Genomic DNA, 17,006 nt, shown 5'->3' on the forward strand with positions numbered 1-17,006 from the left:
CGCCTTGCTAGAGGAACAGTCTGCACTGTGCTTAACCCTTTCATGACTAAGCCTATTTTTGACATTTGGTGTTTGTTTACAAGTTAAAATCCATATTTTTTGCTAGAAAATTGCTAGAAAATTACTTGGAACCCCCAAATATTATATATATATATATATATATTTTTAGCAGAGATTCTAGAGAATAAAATGGCGATTGTTGCAATATTTTATGTCACACGGTATTTGCGCAGCGGTGTTTTAAAACGCAACTTTTTGGGAAAAGGGACACTTTCATGAATTTATAAAAAAAACAAAAAACAGTAAAATTAGCCCAATCTTTATTTGCATAATGTGAAAGATAATGTTACGCCGAGTAAATAGATACCAAACATGTCACACTTTATAACTGCACACACCTGTGGAATGACGACAAACTACGGTACCTATAAACCTCAATAGGCGACGCTTTAAAAAAAATTACCATGTTAGAGTGACAGATGAGGTCTAGTGCTAGAATTATTGCTCTCGCTCTGACGATCCCTCACATGTGTGATTTGAACACCGTTTACATATGCGGGCGGGGCTTCCATATGTGTTTTCTTTGCTGCGTGAGCTCGCGGTGACGGCGGGCGCTTTAAAAAAAATGTTTTTTCTTATTTATTTTAAAATTAATAAATTGTTTTTTGTTTTTTTTTAATCACTTTTTTTAATCACATTTTTTTTGATCACTTTCATTGCTGTCACAAGGAATGTAAACATCCCTTGTGACAGTAATAGGTGGTGACAGGTACTCTTTATGGAGGGATCGGAGGTCTAAAAGACCCCCCCACCCCTCCTTTACACTTCAAAGTATTCAGATCGCCGTTTTTGGCTATTCTGAATACCGTATATATTTTTTAATCCGGCGCCATTGGCAGCCGAGTAAACAGGAAGTGACGTCATGACGTCGCTTCCGTGTTTACTATTAGGAGACTGGAATGAAGCCGCTTACAGCTTCATTCCAGTCCCTCCCTAGCCGCTAGAAGTGGCGGATTGTTCATCGGTGCTCCCGATTGAACGGGAGCCCCGGTAAGAGCGGCGGGGGGGAGTCCCCTCCCGCTCCTCCGGCATAACAGCCGAGCGGTTTTCAGCCGCATCGGTTGTTATTGCTGGAAAGCCAATCGCCGGCTCTAAAAATCAGTACTGCAGCTTCGGGCATCATCCCGGTATAATCCCCGGAAGCCGAGTACGCACATCTGTGTACGCAGTATTACACCCTAAAGATTTAATATATTGCAGCTTGCCAATCTTTAGATGTGGCGGCTGCATTCGTTTTCTTTTTTAGGCTTTTTTTTTTTTCCCCCTTCTGTTTTCACCTGGTGATCTGGCCAGTAACATTCTGGCCAGTAAAATAAAGGAAAGAAAGCTAAGCTACTAGCTTACTAAGCTAAGCAGGGCAATAACTTCTCTGCAGGATGTGGAAACCTTGGAAGAAGATCTGAACAAATGAATGGGGGGAGGGGCAACTACATGGCAAATGAGGTTTAATGTAGAAAAATGTAAAATAATGCATTTGGGTGGCAAAAATATGAATACAATCTATAGACTGGGGGGAGGGGAACCTCTGGGGGGATCTAGGATGGAGAAGGACCTGGGGGTCCTAGTAGATGATGGGCTCAGCAATGCCAAGCTGCTGCTAACAAAGCAAACAGAATATTGGCATTAAAAAGGGGATCAACTCCAGAGATAAAACGATAATTCTCCCCTCTACAAGACTCTGGTCCGGCCGCACCTGGAGTATACCGTCCAGTTCTGGGCACCAGTCCTCAGGAAGGATGTACTGGAAATGGAGCGACTACAAAGAAGGGCAACAAAGCTAATAAAGGGTCTGGAGGATATTAGTTATGAGGAAAGGTTGTGAGCTCTGAACTTATTCTCTCTGGAGAAGAGACGCTTGAGAGGGGATATGATTTCATTATATAAATACCGGACTGGTGACCCCACAATATATAAATACTGTAATGGTGACCCCACAATATATAAATACCGGACTGGTGACCCCACAATATATAAATACCGGACTGGTGACCCCACAATATATAAATACCAGACTGGTGACCCACAATATATAAATACCAGACTGGTGACCCCACAATATATAAATACCGGACTGGTGACCCCACAATATATAAATACCGGACTGGTGACCCCACAATATATAAATACCGGACTGGTGACCCCACAATATATAAATACCAGACTGGTGACCCCACAATATATAAATACCAGACTGGTGACCCCACAATATATAAATACCAGACTGGTGACCCCACAATATATAAATACCAGACTGGTGACCCCACAATATATAAATACCGTACTGGTGATCCCACAATATACAAATACCGTACTGGTGACCCCACAATATATAAATACCGGACTGGTGACCCCACAATATATAAATACCGGACTGGTGACCCCACAATATATAAATACCGTACTGGTGATCCCACAATATACAAATACCGTACTGGTGACCCCACAATATATAAATACCGGACTGGTGACCCCACAATATATAAATACCGTACTGGTGACCCCACAATATATAAATACTGGACTGGTGACCCCACAATATACAAATACCGTACTGGTGACCCCACAATATATAAATACCGGACTGGTGACCCCACAATATATAAATACCGGACTGGTGACCCCACAATATATAAATACCGTACTGGTGACCCCACAATATATAAATACCGGACTGGTGACCCCACAATATATAAATACCGTACTGGTGACCCCACAATATATAAATACCGGACTGGTGATCCCACAATATACAAATACCGGACTGGTGACCCCACAATATATAAATACCGGACTGGTGACCCCACAATATATAAATACCGGACTGGTGACCCCACAATATATAAATACCGGACTGGTGACCCCACAATATATAAATACCGGACTGGTGACCCCACAATATATAAATACCGTACTGGTGACCCCACAATATATAAATACCGTACTGGTGACCCCACAATATACAAATACCGTACTGGTGACCCCACAATATAAAAATACCCGACTGGTGACCCCACAATATATAAATACCGGACTGGTGACCCCACAATATACAAATACCGGACTGGTGACCCCACAATATACAAATACCGGACTGGTGACCCCACAATATAAAAATACCCGACTGGTGACCCCACAATATATAAATACCGGACTGGTGACCCCACAATATATAAATACCGGACTGGTGACCCCACAATATACAAATACCGGACTGGTGACCCCACAATATATAAATACCGGACTGGTGACCCCACAATATATAAATACTGGACTGGTGACCCCACAATATATAAATACCCGACTGGTGACCCCACAATATATAAATAACGGACTGATGACCCCACAATAGGGAGAAAACTATTTTGCAAAAGGGAGTTTAACAAGACACGTGGCCACTCAGGTTTGACCTTAAACTACATAGAGGGTTCTTTACTGTAAGAGCGGCAAGGATGTGGAATTCCCTTCCACAGGCGGTGGTCTCAGCGGGAGGAATCGATAGTTTCAAAAAACTATTAGATAATCACCTGAACGACCACAACATACAGGGATATACAATGTAATACTGACATATAATCACATCACATAGGTTGGACTTGATGGACTTGTGTCTTTTTTCAACCTCACCTATTATGTAACTATGTAACATTTACACAATTTGTTGCTGAATTTCTTTTGCATATTAAAAGTAAAAATAAAAAAAATAAAAATCATGGAAAAGACTAAAGATTACCCTTTTAGGACAAAGCTTACCTCTCCATTGGCTAAAATCTTTTTCAGCTCCGCAGAGGAGGTCTTTAAACTGTGAAATAAATAAATAAACAAATGAATAAATAAAGGACAGAACATGAACATTACAAGTTAAAAAAAATAATCTGACTAATTCCCCAAAGTTTCTGTATTTGTAACACACAACTTGTAGCTCAATGAAAGCACCCAGCCTCCTCCTGGGAGGTTCTCTGTGCCGGGATACCCGCCTTCTGCTCTTTTCTATACATCTAATATGTATGAGGTGTATCAGATTGATATCATTTTATGGAACCGGTTCACATTCCAGTGACAGTAGACGCAAACACTAAGGGCCGGTTCACACAGGGGGCGATGCGAGGCGACACGACTTGCCTCGCCGCGACCTGACAAGTCGCCCTCGTTCTGTACAATGGAACCGTTCTGAGAGGAGCAACTCGAGTCGCTCCGACTCAGAAAAAAGGTTCCTGTACTACTTTCGGGCGACCTCGGGGCGACTTGCATTGACTTCTATACAGAAGTCATTTGCAAGTCGCCGCTGAGGTCGCGGCAGGTCGTGGCGAGGCAAGTCATGTCGCCTCGCATCGCCCCCTGTGTGAACCGGCCCTAACTGAGTGATATTTACAGTGCTGTAAAAATGCATTTGCCCCCTTCCTGATTTTTTTTATTTGTTCGCTAATTTGTCACACATAAATGATTCAGATCATCAAACGAATGTAAATCTTACACATAGATAACCCGAGTAAATACAAAATGCAGTTTTTAACTGCTTGCTGAACAGACGCCGTCATTATACTGTGGGCAGGTTGGCACGGCTGCCTGAATCGCCGTAGGTGTACGTTGGCCGCTTTAAGAGCGATAGGGGGGCCTGCGACGCTGAAACAGAGGCAGAATGGGGATCTGCCTATGAAAACAAGGCAGATCCCCGTTCTGACAGGGGAGTAGAGAGAGATCTGCTGTTCCTAGTGATCAGGAACAGCGATCTCTCTGCTCCTCCAGTCAGTCCCACCCCCCCACAGTTAGAAACACCTACCAGGGAACACTTAACCCCTTGACCGCCCCCCTAGTTTTAACCTCTTCTCTGCCAGCGACATTTATACAGTAATCAGTGGGTATTTTTAGCTCTGATCGCTGTAAGACCCCTTTCACACTGAGCCGCCACCGGCGTCGGCGGTAGAGCGGTGCTAATTTAGCACCGCTTTACCGTAGTTTTAGCGGCGCTATTTCAGGGGCGGATTTAACCTCTTTTCAGCCGCTAGCGGGGCGGGGGTTAAAACAGCAAAATGGCGCCGCACCGGCAGTTTCCCCGGCCCATTGTTTTCAATGGGCAGGAGCGGTTAAGGAGCGGTGGCTCCTATGCCTCTGCAGAAGGAGCTGCTTGCAGGACTTTTTGTGACGCCCCGCCAGTACAGCGCCCCCAGTGTGAAAGCACTTGGGGCTTTCACACCGAGTTTGCAGCTGAGGCTTTTTTTCAGACGCTATGCAGACGCTACTTTCAGCGCTGGAGTGCCTGAAAAATGCTTCATTGTGAAAGGGGTCTAAAGAAAATTGAATAAGAAAATTGCATGGTGTATGGCCAGCTTACTGGCTTTTTTTTTTTTTTTTTTTTGTAACGTCCAGTGTGTATGAGGCCTAATGAGGAAAGTGTCAGGGTTTGCATCCCATCAGACGTGATTTCCTATTGGGAGTACCTTACTAAAAATTCACATTTTTTGTTTTTTGTTGCAAGGGATGCAAAAAACTTGTATCTTAGTGCAGACTTCTGGGAAAATCAATGAGCCAATCACACAAGCGGGAAATGAGAGTTCTGTATACCATCTGTGTACAAAACACCTTCAGGCGGCCATATTGCATTTTAACAACTTTCCGACCGCTGTCAGGACATATACGTCAGCAGAATGGCACGGCTGGGCAAAGTAACGTACCCGTACGTTACTTTGAATTTCCCGCCGTGCGCGCGCACGCCTGCCCCGAGCTCTGTGACCGTGGTTGTGGGCTCGATCGCCTCTGGGATACCCGCAATCATGTCACGGAGCTGAGGAACGGGGAGATGCCGTTGTAAACAGCATCTCCCCGTCTCTGCCTTATGACAGGACATCGATCGTCTGCTCCCGGTCATCAGGAGCAGCGATCAGTGTCGTTTCACTGCTAGCCCATCCCCCCAAACAGTTGAAACACGGCCCCAGGACACACTTAACCCCTCCCCCACCCCCTAGTGGTTAACCCCTTCACTGCCAGTGAAATTTTTACAGTAATCAATGCAATTTTATTGCATTGATCGCTGTATTAATGCCAATGGTCCCAAAAATGTGTCAAAATTGTCCAATGTGTCAGCAATAAAGTCGCAGTCACGATAAAAAAAAATCGCTGATAGCCACCATTGCTAGTAAAAAAATAAAAAATATTAATAAAAATGCCATAAAACCTTTTGTATTGTACTGTGATTGTGTCCTATACAAAGTGCTGCGTAAACTGTTGGCGCTATATAAATTGTGTATAATAATAAAACTAACCTCTATTTTGTAGACTAACCTTTGCGCAAACCATTCAATATAGGCTTATTGCAATTTTTTTTTTTTTTTTTACTAAAAATATGTCGAAGAATACGTATCGGCCTAAACTGAGGAAAAAAAATGTTTTTTTAATATATTTTTGGGGGATTTTTATTATAGCAAAAAGATAATGCTTTTTTTTTTTTATTTTATTTTTTTTCGAAATTGACGCTCTTTTTTTGTTTATAGCAAAAAAAAATAAAAACCGCAGAGGTGATGAAATACCATCAAAAGAAAGCTCTATTTGTGGGAACAAAAGGACGTCAATTTTGTTTGGCAGTCACGTCGCACGACCGCGCAATTGTCAGTTAAAGCGACGCAGTGCCGAATTGCAAAAAGTGCTCTGGTCAGGAAGGGGGGGGGGGTAAAATCCTTCTGGGGCTGTAGTAGTTAAAGAAAAATAAGAGAGCTGAAGATTGAAACGTGGAAAGGTCAGATTTACATTCAATCACGATATGACTTGTGTCGCAATTATAGATGCATATTATTTATTTATTTTTTATTTGCTTTCTCATTTTTCCCCACGAAAGTGGAGTTACCCTTTATGTGTTATTGGGCCCTAAAGGACGATGATGCAGCTGGAGGAGCCAGGTGTGGGGGGAGACTTCAGGCTGTCTGAAAGCTCAACATTCATAATTCCGCAGCCCTGAGCAACGCTGAACACACGCGTGTATTCGTGTAGCGGGTCACGCTTTGGTTACCTTATTAGCAATCCATGTTAATACCATTTCCTTAGCTATTAAATAGCTGGCAGCTGCAGTAAGGACACCTGACTCATCGGGGGGGGGGGGGGGTGTGAGATTTACAAAAACTGAAGCACTCTGAATCTGGTGCAGCTGTACATGGCAACCAATCAGCTTCCAACGTCAGCTTGTTCAATTAACCCCTACAGCCTCGGAAGATTTACCCCCCCCCCTTCCTGACCAGGCCATTTTTTGCACTACGACACTGCGTTATAGACCTGTGCACTGCCGAAAAATTTTAGTTTTCGTTTCATTTGTTTCCTTTTTTTTTTTTTTACACCTTTCGTTTTTCGACCCAAAAAAAATTTGTTATGGTCGTAATTTGTAAATTAGAAAATTCGTAAATTCAAAAAATCCGAATACAAGAAAGAAAATCAGAAAATTCTAAATAATAACTATTAAAATTCTAGGTATTGGAATTTCCTTTCAAATTTGGCTGTTAGTGAACGTAACGAATACGAATTTTATCCAAAGTTATGAATGCTGTATGACATGTGCAATTAGTTTGAAATTTGTTTTTTTTAAGGAATTTTCGACAAATTCGTTCATTCGGAAATATCCGAAATTAGCGAAAACCCGGTTTAACATATTTTTCCCAAAATTTGGGAAATTTTGAAATTCGAAAATCTGAAATAACTAGCTAATAACATAACTATTACTAACTATTAAATTCTAGGTATTGAAATTTAATTTCAAATTTGGATGTTCGTGAACGTAAAGCGAATACAAAATTATCTGAAGTTCTGAATTATCCGAAATAACGAATGTCGCATCTAAACTAATGGAACTTAACTAATTAATAATAATAAATAACAATAATAGTAATCAAAACTTTTTGTTATTTATTATTAATTTGTTCTGTTCCATTTGTTTAGATACGGCATTTGTTATTTCAAATAATTTCGTAGCGTTGGATAAATTCGGAAATATCCAAATAGGCAAAAACCCTTTTTATTATTAAAATTTGTTCAAGTAATAAAATCATTCAAGTAATAAAAAGTGGTGACGTATTTCTACTAGTTTCGCTCTAAATCAGCTTCTTCAGGAAATACATACATCTGTAACGAAGTATAAATATACATAATAAGATAACAGGAAAGATCATTTAGGGTACAAAATAAAAATAAGGGTACAAAATAAAAATAAGGGGGAAAAATAAAAAACACATGATACATTTAAGGTTCTTACCCCACTCGCTGTACCACCGCAGCACCCAAAGGGCCCCGGGAGAGTTGTGTTGTTTATTTTTCCCCCTTATTTTTATTTTGTACCCTTATTTTTATTTAATAAGATAACTGGAAAGATCATTTAGGGTACAAAATAAAAATAAGGGGGAAAAATAAATAACACATGATACATTTAAGGTTCTTACCACACTCGCTGTACCACCGCAGCACCCAAAGGGCCCCGGGAGAGTTGTGTTGTTTATTTTTCCCCCTTATTTTTATTTTGTACCCTAAATGATCTTTCCTGTTATCTTATTATGTATATTTATACTTCTTTACAGATGTATGTATTTCCTGAAGAAGCTCATTTAGAGCGAAACTAGTAGAAATACGTCACCACTTGTACCAGTTTGTGCATTGTTAAACGATTTTATTACTTGAATAAATTTTGTCTGTTTTTTAACTCTGGCCTGATCACTTTGTACTAATGTTTCAACATGTACCGTAATAGTCCGCTAGCTCGTTTCTGTCCTCGGTAGGCCTGGTATAGGAACCAGGACTCCCGGCCTATATCCCTTACAATTCTGAATGATGGTACATCTTCACAATTTGTCTAGTTAACCGAATCGACGAGGCTTCTATTTTTATTTATTTCTTTGTATTTCATTATTAAAATTTAGGAAATTTCAAAATTCGAAAACCCGAAAATCTGAAATAACTATCTAATAATAACTTAACTATTACTAATTATTAAATTATTGGAATTGGAATTTCCGTTCAAATTTGTTTGTTAGTAACGAATATAAATTTATCCGAAGCTACGAATTATTCGAAATAACGAATGCCGCATCTAAACAAATGGAACGGAACAAATTAATAATAAAAAGTTTTGATCACTATTATTGTTATTTATTATTATTAATTAGTTACGTTCCACTCGTTTAGACGCGGCATTCGTTATTTCGGATAATTCGTAACTTCGGATAAATTCTTAACCTTAAAAAAGGTTTAGAACCACTTCAAAGTTATTGTAAAAATCTCGTTTTTTGTTTTTTTTTAAAATAACAAACATGTTATACTTACCTCCTCTGTGCAGTTGGTTTTGCACAGAGCACCTCCTCTTCACGAGTCCCTCTTCGGCTCTCCTGACTCCTCCCTCCTGTCGAGTGCCCCCCACAGCAAGCAGTACGGGGGCACCCAAGCCGAGTCACAGCTCCCTGTGTCCACTCAGACATGGAGACCTGGCCCGGCCCCGCCCCTGATTGGCTAACTGACTTTGATTGACAGCAGCGGGAGCCATCAGCGCCTCTTCTGTTTCTCAGCCAATCAGGAGGAGAGTCTTGGATGGCCGAGGCACTCGTAGACAATGCTAGATAGAAATGGAGCTCAGGTAAGTATTAGGGGGGCTGAGGGGGGCTGCTGCACACAGAAGGCTTTTTATCTTAATGCATAGAATGCACCTTCTGCGTTTACAACCCCTTTAAGCTTTGACAATAAAAGCGGGAAGCCGATAGGTTACTTTGATTGGTTACTGTGATTGGTTACTGTGCACTGCTGCACCAGATTTTGCACACTAAATTTTTAGTATACCAAACCCCCCCGTCCCCATTGTGCATACCCTTACCTATTGCTGGGCATACTGTCCGATATGGAAGAGTTGCAGTTATTCAATGAGCCGCCTCTGGTGTTCACCTACAAAGGAGAAAAAAAAGCAGTTTGATCCAGTCTTCTCTGACCCTCCCCTTCCACTTTCCACAATCCATATCATGATAGAACAGAGCCTTGGAGGTACTCTGCACATGCTCTTTTTTGGTGTGTATTGCTAGAGAGGCTCCTAAGGAGAGCAGATATAGTGAATGCAGAGTCCTGGGGAGACCACATATAGTGACTGCAGGCTCCTGGGGAGACCAGCTATAGTGACTGCAGGCTCCTGGGGAGACCAGATATAGTGAGTGCAGGCTCCTGGGGAGACCAGATATAGTGACTGCAGGCTCCTGGGGAGACCAGATATAGTGACTGTAGGCTCCTGGGGAGATCAGATATAGTGAATGCAGGCTCCTGGGGAGAGCAGATATAGTGAGTGCAGGCTCCTTAGGAGTCCAGATATAGTGAATGCAGGCTCCTGGGGAGATCAGATATAGTGAATGCAGGCTCCTGGGGAGACCATGTATAGTGAATCCAGGCTCCTGGGGAGACCAGATATAGTGAATGCAGGCTCCTGGGGAGAGCAGATATAGTGAGTGCAGGCTCCTGGGGAGAGCAGATATAGTGAGTGCAGGCTCCTGGGGAGAGCAGATATAGTGAGTGCAGGCTCCTGGGGAGAGCAGATATAGTGACTGCAGGCTCCTGGGGAGACCAGATATAGTGACTGCAGGCTCCTGGGGAGACCAGATATAGTGACTGCAGGCTCCTGGGGAGACCAGATATAGTGACTGCAGGCTCCTGGGGAGACCAGATATAGTGAATGCAGGCTCCTGGGGAGACCAGATAAAGTGACTGCAGGGTCCTGAGTTTAGTAACAATTTAAGCCATGGAAGGTTTTACCCCCACTTCATGACCAGGCAGTTTTTTTTGCTATTCAGCACTGCGCTACTGTCAATTGCACAGTCATGCAACACTGTACCCAAATGACCCAAATGACAAATTTCACAGTGTGAAAGTAGCCTAAGTGTATATATTGATTGGTTTGTGCAAAGGTTATAGCATCTACAAACTATGGGATAGATACTGGATTTCGGTTTTATACTAGTAATGGCGGTAATCAGCGACTCATAGCGAGACTGTGATATTGTGGCGGACAATTTGACACCAACTGACACTTTTGCAAACCAGCGACACCAATACAGTGATCAGTGCTAAAAATATGCACGGCCATTCTACTAATGAAACTGGCTGGGAAGGGGTTAAACATCTAGGGGTGATCTGATCCATCTGTGTGCATGAGAGCCCGATCTGATCCATCTGTGTGCACGAGAGCCCGATCTGATCCATCTGTGTGCACGAGAGCCCGATCTGATCCAATCGGTGTGCAGGAGAGCCTGATCTGATCCATCAGTGTGCACGAGAGCCCGATCTGATCCATCGGTGTGCACGAGAGCCCGATCTGATCCATCGGTGTGCACGAGAGCCCGATCTGATCCATCGGTGTGCAGGAGAGCCTGATCTGATCCATCGGTGTGCATAAGAGCTCGATCTGATCCAATCGGTGTGCAGGAGAGCCTGATCTGATCCATCAGTGTGCACGAGAGCCCGATCTGATCCATCGGTGTGCACGAGAGCCCGATCTGATCCATCGGTGTGCACGAGAGCCCGATCTGATCCATCGGTGTGCAGGAGAGCCTGATCTGATCCATCGGTGTGCACGAGAGCCCGATCTGATCCATCGGTGTGCACGAGAGCCCGATCTGATCCATCGGTGTGCACGAGAGCCCGATCTGATCCATCGGTGTGCACGAGAGCCTGATCTGAACCATCGGTGTGCACGAGAGCCCGATCTGATCCATCAGCGTGCATGAGAGCCCGATCCGATCCAATCGGTGTGCACGAGAGCCTGATCTGATCCATTGGTGTGCACGAGAGCCCGATCTGATTTATCGGCGTGCACGAGAGCCCGATCTGATCCATCGGCGTGCACGAGTGCCCGATCTGATCCAGCAACGTGCACGAGAGCCGATCTGATTCATCGACGTGCACGAGAGCCCCATCTGATCCATCGACATGCACGAGAGCCTGATCTGATCCAGCAACGTGCACAAGAGCCCAATCCAGCGATGTACACGAAAGTCCGATCCAGTGACGTGCACGAGAGCCTGATCTGATCCATTGACGTGCACAAGAGCCTGATCTGATCCATCGATGTGCACGAGAGCCCGATCTGATCCATCGACATGCACGAGAGCCCGATCTGATCCATCGGTGTGCACAAGAGCCTGATCTGATCCAGCAACGTGCACAGGAGCCCGATCCAGCGATGTACACGAAAGTCCAATACGATCCAGCGACGTGCACAAGAGCCTGATCTGATCCATCGACGTGCACGAGAGCCTGATCTGATCCAGCAACGTGCACAAGAGCCCAATCCAGCGATGTACACAAAAGTCCGATCCAGTGACCTGCACGAGAGCCTGATCTGATCCATTGACGTGCACAAGAGCCTGATCTGATCCATCGACGTGCACGAGAGCCTGATCTGATCCATCGACATGCACGAGAGTCTGATCTGATCCATCAACGTGCACGAGAGCCTGATCTGATCCAGCAACGTGCATAAGAGCCCGATCTGATCCAGCAATGTACACAAAAGTATGATCCGATCCAGCAACGTGCACGAGAGCCTGACCTAATCCATCAACGTGCACGAAAACCCAATCCAATCCCATCCGTAAATGAAAGTCCGATCCGATCCAGCGACGTGCACAAGAGCCTGATCTGATCCATTGACGTGCACGAGAGCCTGATCTGATCCAGCAAAGTGCACAAGAGCCGATCCGATCAAGCGATGTACACGAAAGTATGATCCGATCCAGCAACGTGCACAGGAGCCTGATCTGATCCATCGACATGCACGAGAGACTGATCTGATGCAACAACGTGCACAGAGCCGATCCGATCCAACAACGTGCACGAGAGCCCGATCTGATCCAGCGGCGTGCATGAGAGCCCGATCCGATCCAGTGACGTGCACTAGAGCCCCCCCCAAATCCATACCATACCCTTATCCAAGCATGCAGCCCAGCAAGTCAGGAAATGGGAGGGGCGAGCAAGTGCCCCCCACTCCTGCACCATACCGTGCTACGTGCCATCAACATGCGGGGTGAGCGGCCGGTAGTTGTGAGGAAGCTTATCAAAATCCAAAATCTCCCAAATCCCGCCCCCCACGTGAATGAGTATGGGGTACATAGTACCCATTCATCAAAAAAAGTGTCAAAAAGTAATAAAAACACAGAGACAGTTCTTGACAATTCCTTTATTAAAAAAATAAAATAAAAAATTGTCCCCCATGTAAATCCATCGTCAATCACCCCGCCCGCTGCATTCAAAAAATAAAAAAATGCTCTTGCCGTCCATGAAGGCTGGCCGCCTACTGACACTTTTTATACAGGCAAGGGGCAGGGCCACCTGGCTACATCACCTGGTGGTCCCTCCCCCTTATGACATCACCTACCCAGCATGCACCGGTCTGTGACATCAGAAGGGGACAGAACCACCAGGTGATGTAGCCAGGGGCCCCGCCCCTTACCTAAATAAGAACAGTCAGCCGGCCTTCATGGACGGCGGGAGCGTTTATTTTGCTTGTTTGGAACAGAGTGCTTTGGCTCTGCCTACCCCCACCCCAAAGCCCCTACCCCCTTAAGTTGAGGGCATGTGGCCTGGTATGGTTCAGAAGGAAGTGCCTTCACTCACCCCCTCTCTCTCCTGACCTGCCGGTTCTGCGTGCTCGGATAAGGGTCTGGTATGAATTTTGGGGATTTTTTTTTACTTTTGGTGTTAGGTTCCACGTTATCGCATCCAGTAAATGTTAGTGAATTTACCCCTTTGTCTCTTATATAGCAAAAAATAAATAAAAACCAAGTGATGATTAAATACCACCAAAAGCAAGCTCTATCTGTCTCAAAAAAAATGCTAAAAATGGAGTATGGGTACAGTGTTGCATGGCCGCGCAATTGTCATTCAAAGCGTGACAGTGCTGAAATCTGAAAATTAGCCTGGGGAGGAGGGGGGTAAAAGTATCTGGTATTGAAGTGATTACAAAAAGGAGGATTGTATCAGTTTAATGATCATATTAAATTATCTAGATTCCTACAATCAGATTCTTCCGGGCCAGTCAGAAAATTTTCACATAAATCAATTGATTTTGCTTGAAATTGATTGATGACACAGTATTTTTCTTTACAATAATTCATAGATCAAATGATATTATCCAATTTTGTGAATAATAGTATTAGGATTGTCACTTATATAACCACCACAAGGTTACCTGCAGCCCCTTGCATCTTTCTGTGCAGCTCTTGGGGCCACTATAGTCTAATCTGTGTTTCTTTATCGCCCTGTTATAGCAGTGATTTATAGCAGCCTCGTGTAAAGTTTCCAGTCCCCAACAGTCTCCTGTATCATGTCTGCAGTCTCGGACCATCTCTTGTATCATGTCTGCAGTCTCTGACCATCTCTTGCATCATGTCTGCAGTCTCTGACCATCTCTTGCATCATGTATGCAGTCTCTGACCATCTCTTGTATCATGTCTGCAGTCTCTGATCATCTCTTGTATGATGTCTGCAGTCTCTGACCATCTCCTGTATCATGTCTGCAGTCTCTGGCCATCTCTTGTATCATGTCTGCAGTCTATAACCATCTCTTGTATCATGTCACCAGTCTCTGACCATCACCTGTATCATGTCTGCAGTCTCTGACCATTTTCTTTATCATGTCTGCAGTTTCTGACCATCTCCTGTATCATGTCTGCAGTCTCTGACCATCTCTTGTATCATGTCTGCAGTCTCTGACCATCTCTTGCATCATGTCTGCAGTCTCTGACCATTTCTTGTATCATGTCTGCAGTCTTAGACCATCTCCTGTATCATGTCTGCAGTCTCTGGCCATCTCCTGTATAATGTCTGCAGTCTATGACGATCTCTTTTATCATGTCAGCAGTCTCTGACCATCACCTGTATCATGTCTGTAGTCTCTGACCATGCCCTGTATCATGTCTGCAGTCTCTGACCATCTCTTGTCTCATGTCTGCAGTCTCGGACCATCTCCTGTATCATGTCTGCAGTCTCTGGCCATCTCCTGTATCACGTCTGCAGTCTATGACCAACTCTTGTATCATGTCAGCAGTCTGACCATCACCTGTATCATGTCCGTAGTCTCTGACCATCCCCTGTATCATGTCTGCAGTCTCTGACCATCTCTTGTATCATGTCACCAGTCTCTGACCATCACCTGTATCATGTCTGCAGTCTCTGACCCTCTCTTGTATCATGTCTGCAGTCTCTGACCATCTCCTGTATCATGTCTGTAGTCTCTGACCATCTCCTGTATCATGTCTGCAGTATCTGAGCATCTCTTGTATCAGTGATAGCGAACTTTGGCACCCCAGATGTTTTGGAACTACATTTGCCATGATGCTCATGCACTCTGCAGTGTACTTGAGCAACAAGGGGAAATGTAGTTCCAAAACATCTGGGGTGCCAAGGTTCGCCATTACTGTCTTATATCATGTTTGCAGTCTCTGACCATCTCCTGTATCATGCCTATAGTCTTTGACTATATACTGTATCATGTCTGCAGTCTCTGACCATTTTCTTTATCATGTCTGCAGTCTCTGACCATCTCCTGTATCATGTCTGCAGTCTCTGAGCATCTCTTGCATCATGTCTGCAGTCTCTGAGCATCTCTTGCATCATGTCTGCAGTCTCTGACCATCTCTTGTATCATTTGTGCAGTCTCAGACCATCTCCTGTATCATGTCTATAGTCTTTGACTATATAGTGTAGTGTGTCTGCTGTCTCTGATAATGTATATTTACCAAATTTTATTTATGGTGATGTTGCCGCACTTGAGGCCCCCCCATATCAAGTAAGTTAACTAAAGGGTTAATGCCCAATGAGCTGCCAGTAAGATGCAAGGTTCAGCTCTACACCGTGCATGCGACTTTCACCAGTAAAAGGCGAGTCTTGCTTGTCAGCAGTGTAGAAGGTACAGCGTTTTTTTTCTTTTTTTTTTTTTGACGTTTCAATAAGTGGAACACAGCATTTCAAATCCATCCAACTTTACTGAAACAATTATTGAAATTCCTACCTTGAGGCCATGTATGTTCCGCTTCCCGGGAGGCTTGCAGGCTGCAACAGTAATAGACTAAATTGTAGATCACATCGGGGCCATTTACAATTCCTCCCCCCTCCCCCCTCCCTTTTTTTTTTTTCCCCTTTGAAATGAATCGTTTAAAAAGAAATGAGAGTGACACCAAAATTAGCAGCGAGGAATGATTGAAGAGAGGCTCTCCGAGCAGAGAGAGGAGTCCCAGAAGACGGGATCCTTTCTGTGAAATCGCACACCCTCCTGACACCGGCTCATCTAAATTCTAATTTCTGCTTAAAAAGACATAATACAAACACACACACACACAGCAAGCTAAACCTGATTGTGTACTGCCCTTAATTCCACATTGTGGAGCAGGTGCTGCGATCCTGGGAATTCCAGGCAATAGGAAGGAACCGACTATTCATATTAATATCCGGGATGTTGTCCACGTGCCGCCCGTCAGCCCCGGCCCCCTCTTATTAAATGTTCCTAATATCTTTTTCCACAAAGGTCAGTCCGGGCTCATTGCGGGCCACATACAGTAGCCTGGCATGTGCCACTTATATCCAAGCACGCAGCTACGCAGGTATAAATAATAGTGACCCCAGACGGCAAAATGTATGCCGAATATTCCCGACCAGAACGCAGATTCAATCTCAACCACCAAAATCCTAGTTAACGACCTTCTTCTTCCGAGCGTTCCAAGTCCATTCACACCAAAGCACCTACATTATTATTATTATTATTCAGGATTTATATAGCGCCAACAGTTTGCACAGCGCTTTACAATATGAGGGCAGACAGTACACTTACAATACAAATCAATACAGGAGGGATCAGAGGGCCCGGCTCGTTAGAGCTTACAATCTAGAATTTATTAATTTTTTATTTTTTTCTTGTTGATGTGTCAACTCACACCTATTAACCACTTGAGACCCCT

General features: G+C 44.0%; 1 protein-coding gene across 1 annotated transcript in view; it reads right to left on the reverse strand.

Annotated features, from left to right (window-relative positions):
- Positions 1–303: 303 nt before the first annotated feature.
- Positions 304–17,006, reverse strand: part of LOC143958254 (dual specificity mitogen-activated protein kinase kinase 5-like) — a 92,203-nt gene continuing 75,500 nt past the window's right edge. The window contains exons 5-8 of the mRNA XM_077467772.1: positions 16,064–16,104; positions 9,890–9,957; positions 3,811–3,859; positions 304–614 (exon numbers count right to left, since the gene is read on the reverse strand). Of these exons, the coding sequence (XP_077323898.1) occupies positions 468–614; positions 3,811–3,859; positions 9,890–9,957; positions 16,064–16,104 (305 nt within the window). The 3' untranslated portion in view covers positions 304–467. The remainder of the gene's footprint in view (positions 615–3,810; positions 3,860–9,889; positions 9,958–16,063; positions 16,105–17,006) is intronic.

This window comes from Lithobates pipiens, unplaced genomic scaffold (assembly GCF_037356315.1).
Source record: "Lithobates pipiens isolate NorthernLeopardFrog02 unplaced genomic scaffold, aLitPip1_a1.2 Scaffold_6, whole genome shotgun sequence".
Taxonomy (NCBI): Eukaryota; Metazoa; Chordata; class Amphibia; order Anura; family Ranidae; genus Lithobates; species Lithobates pipiens.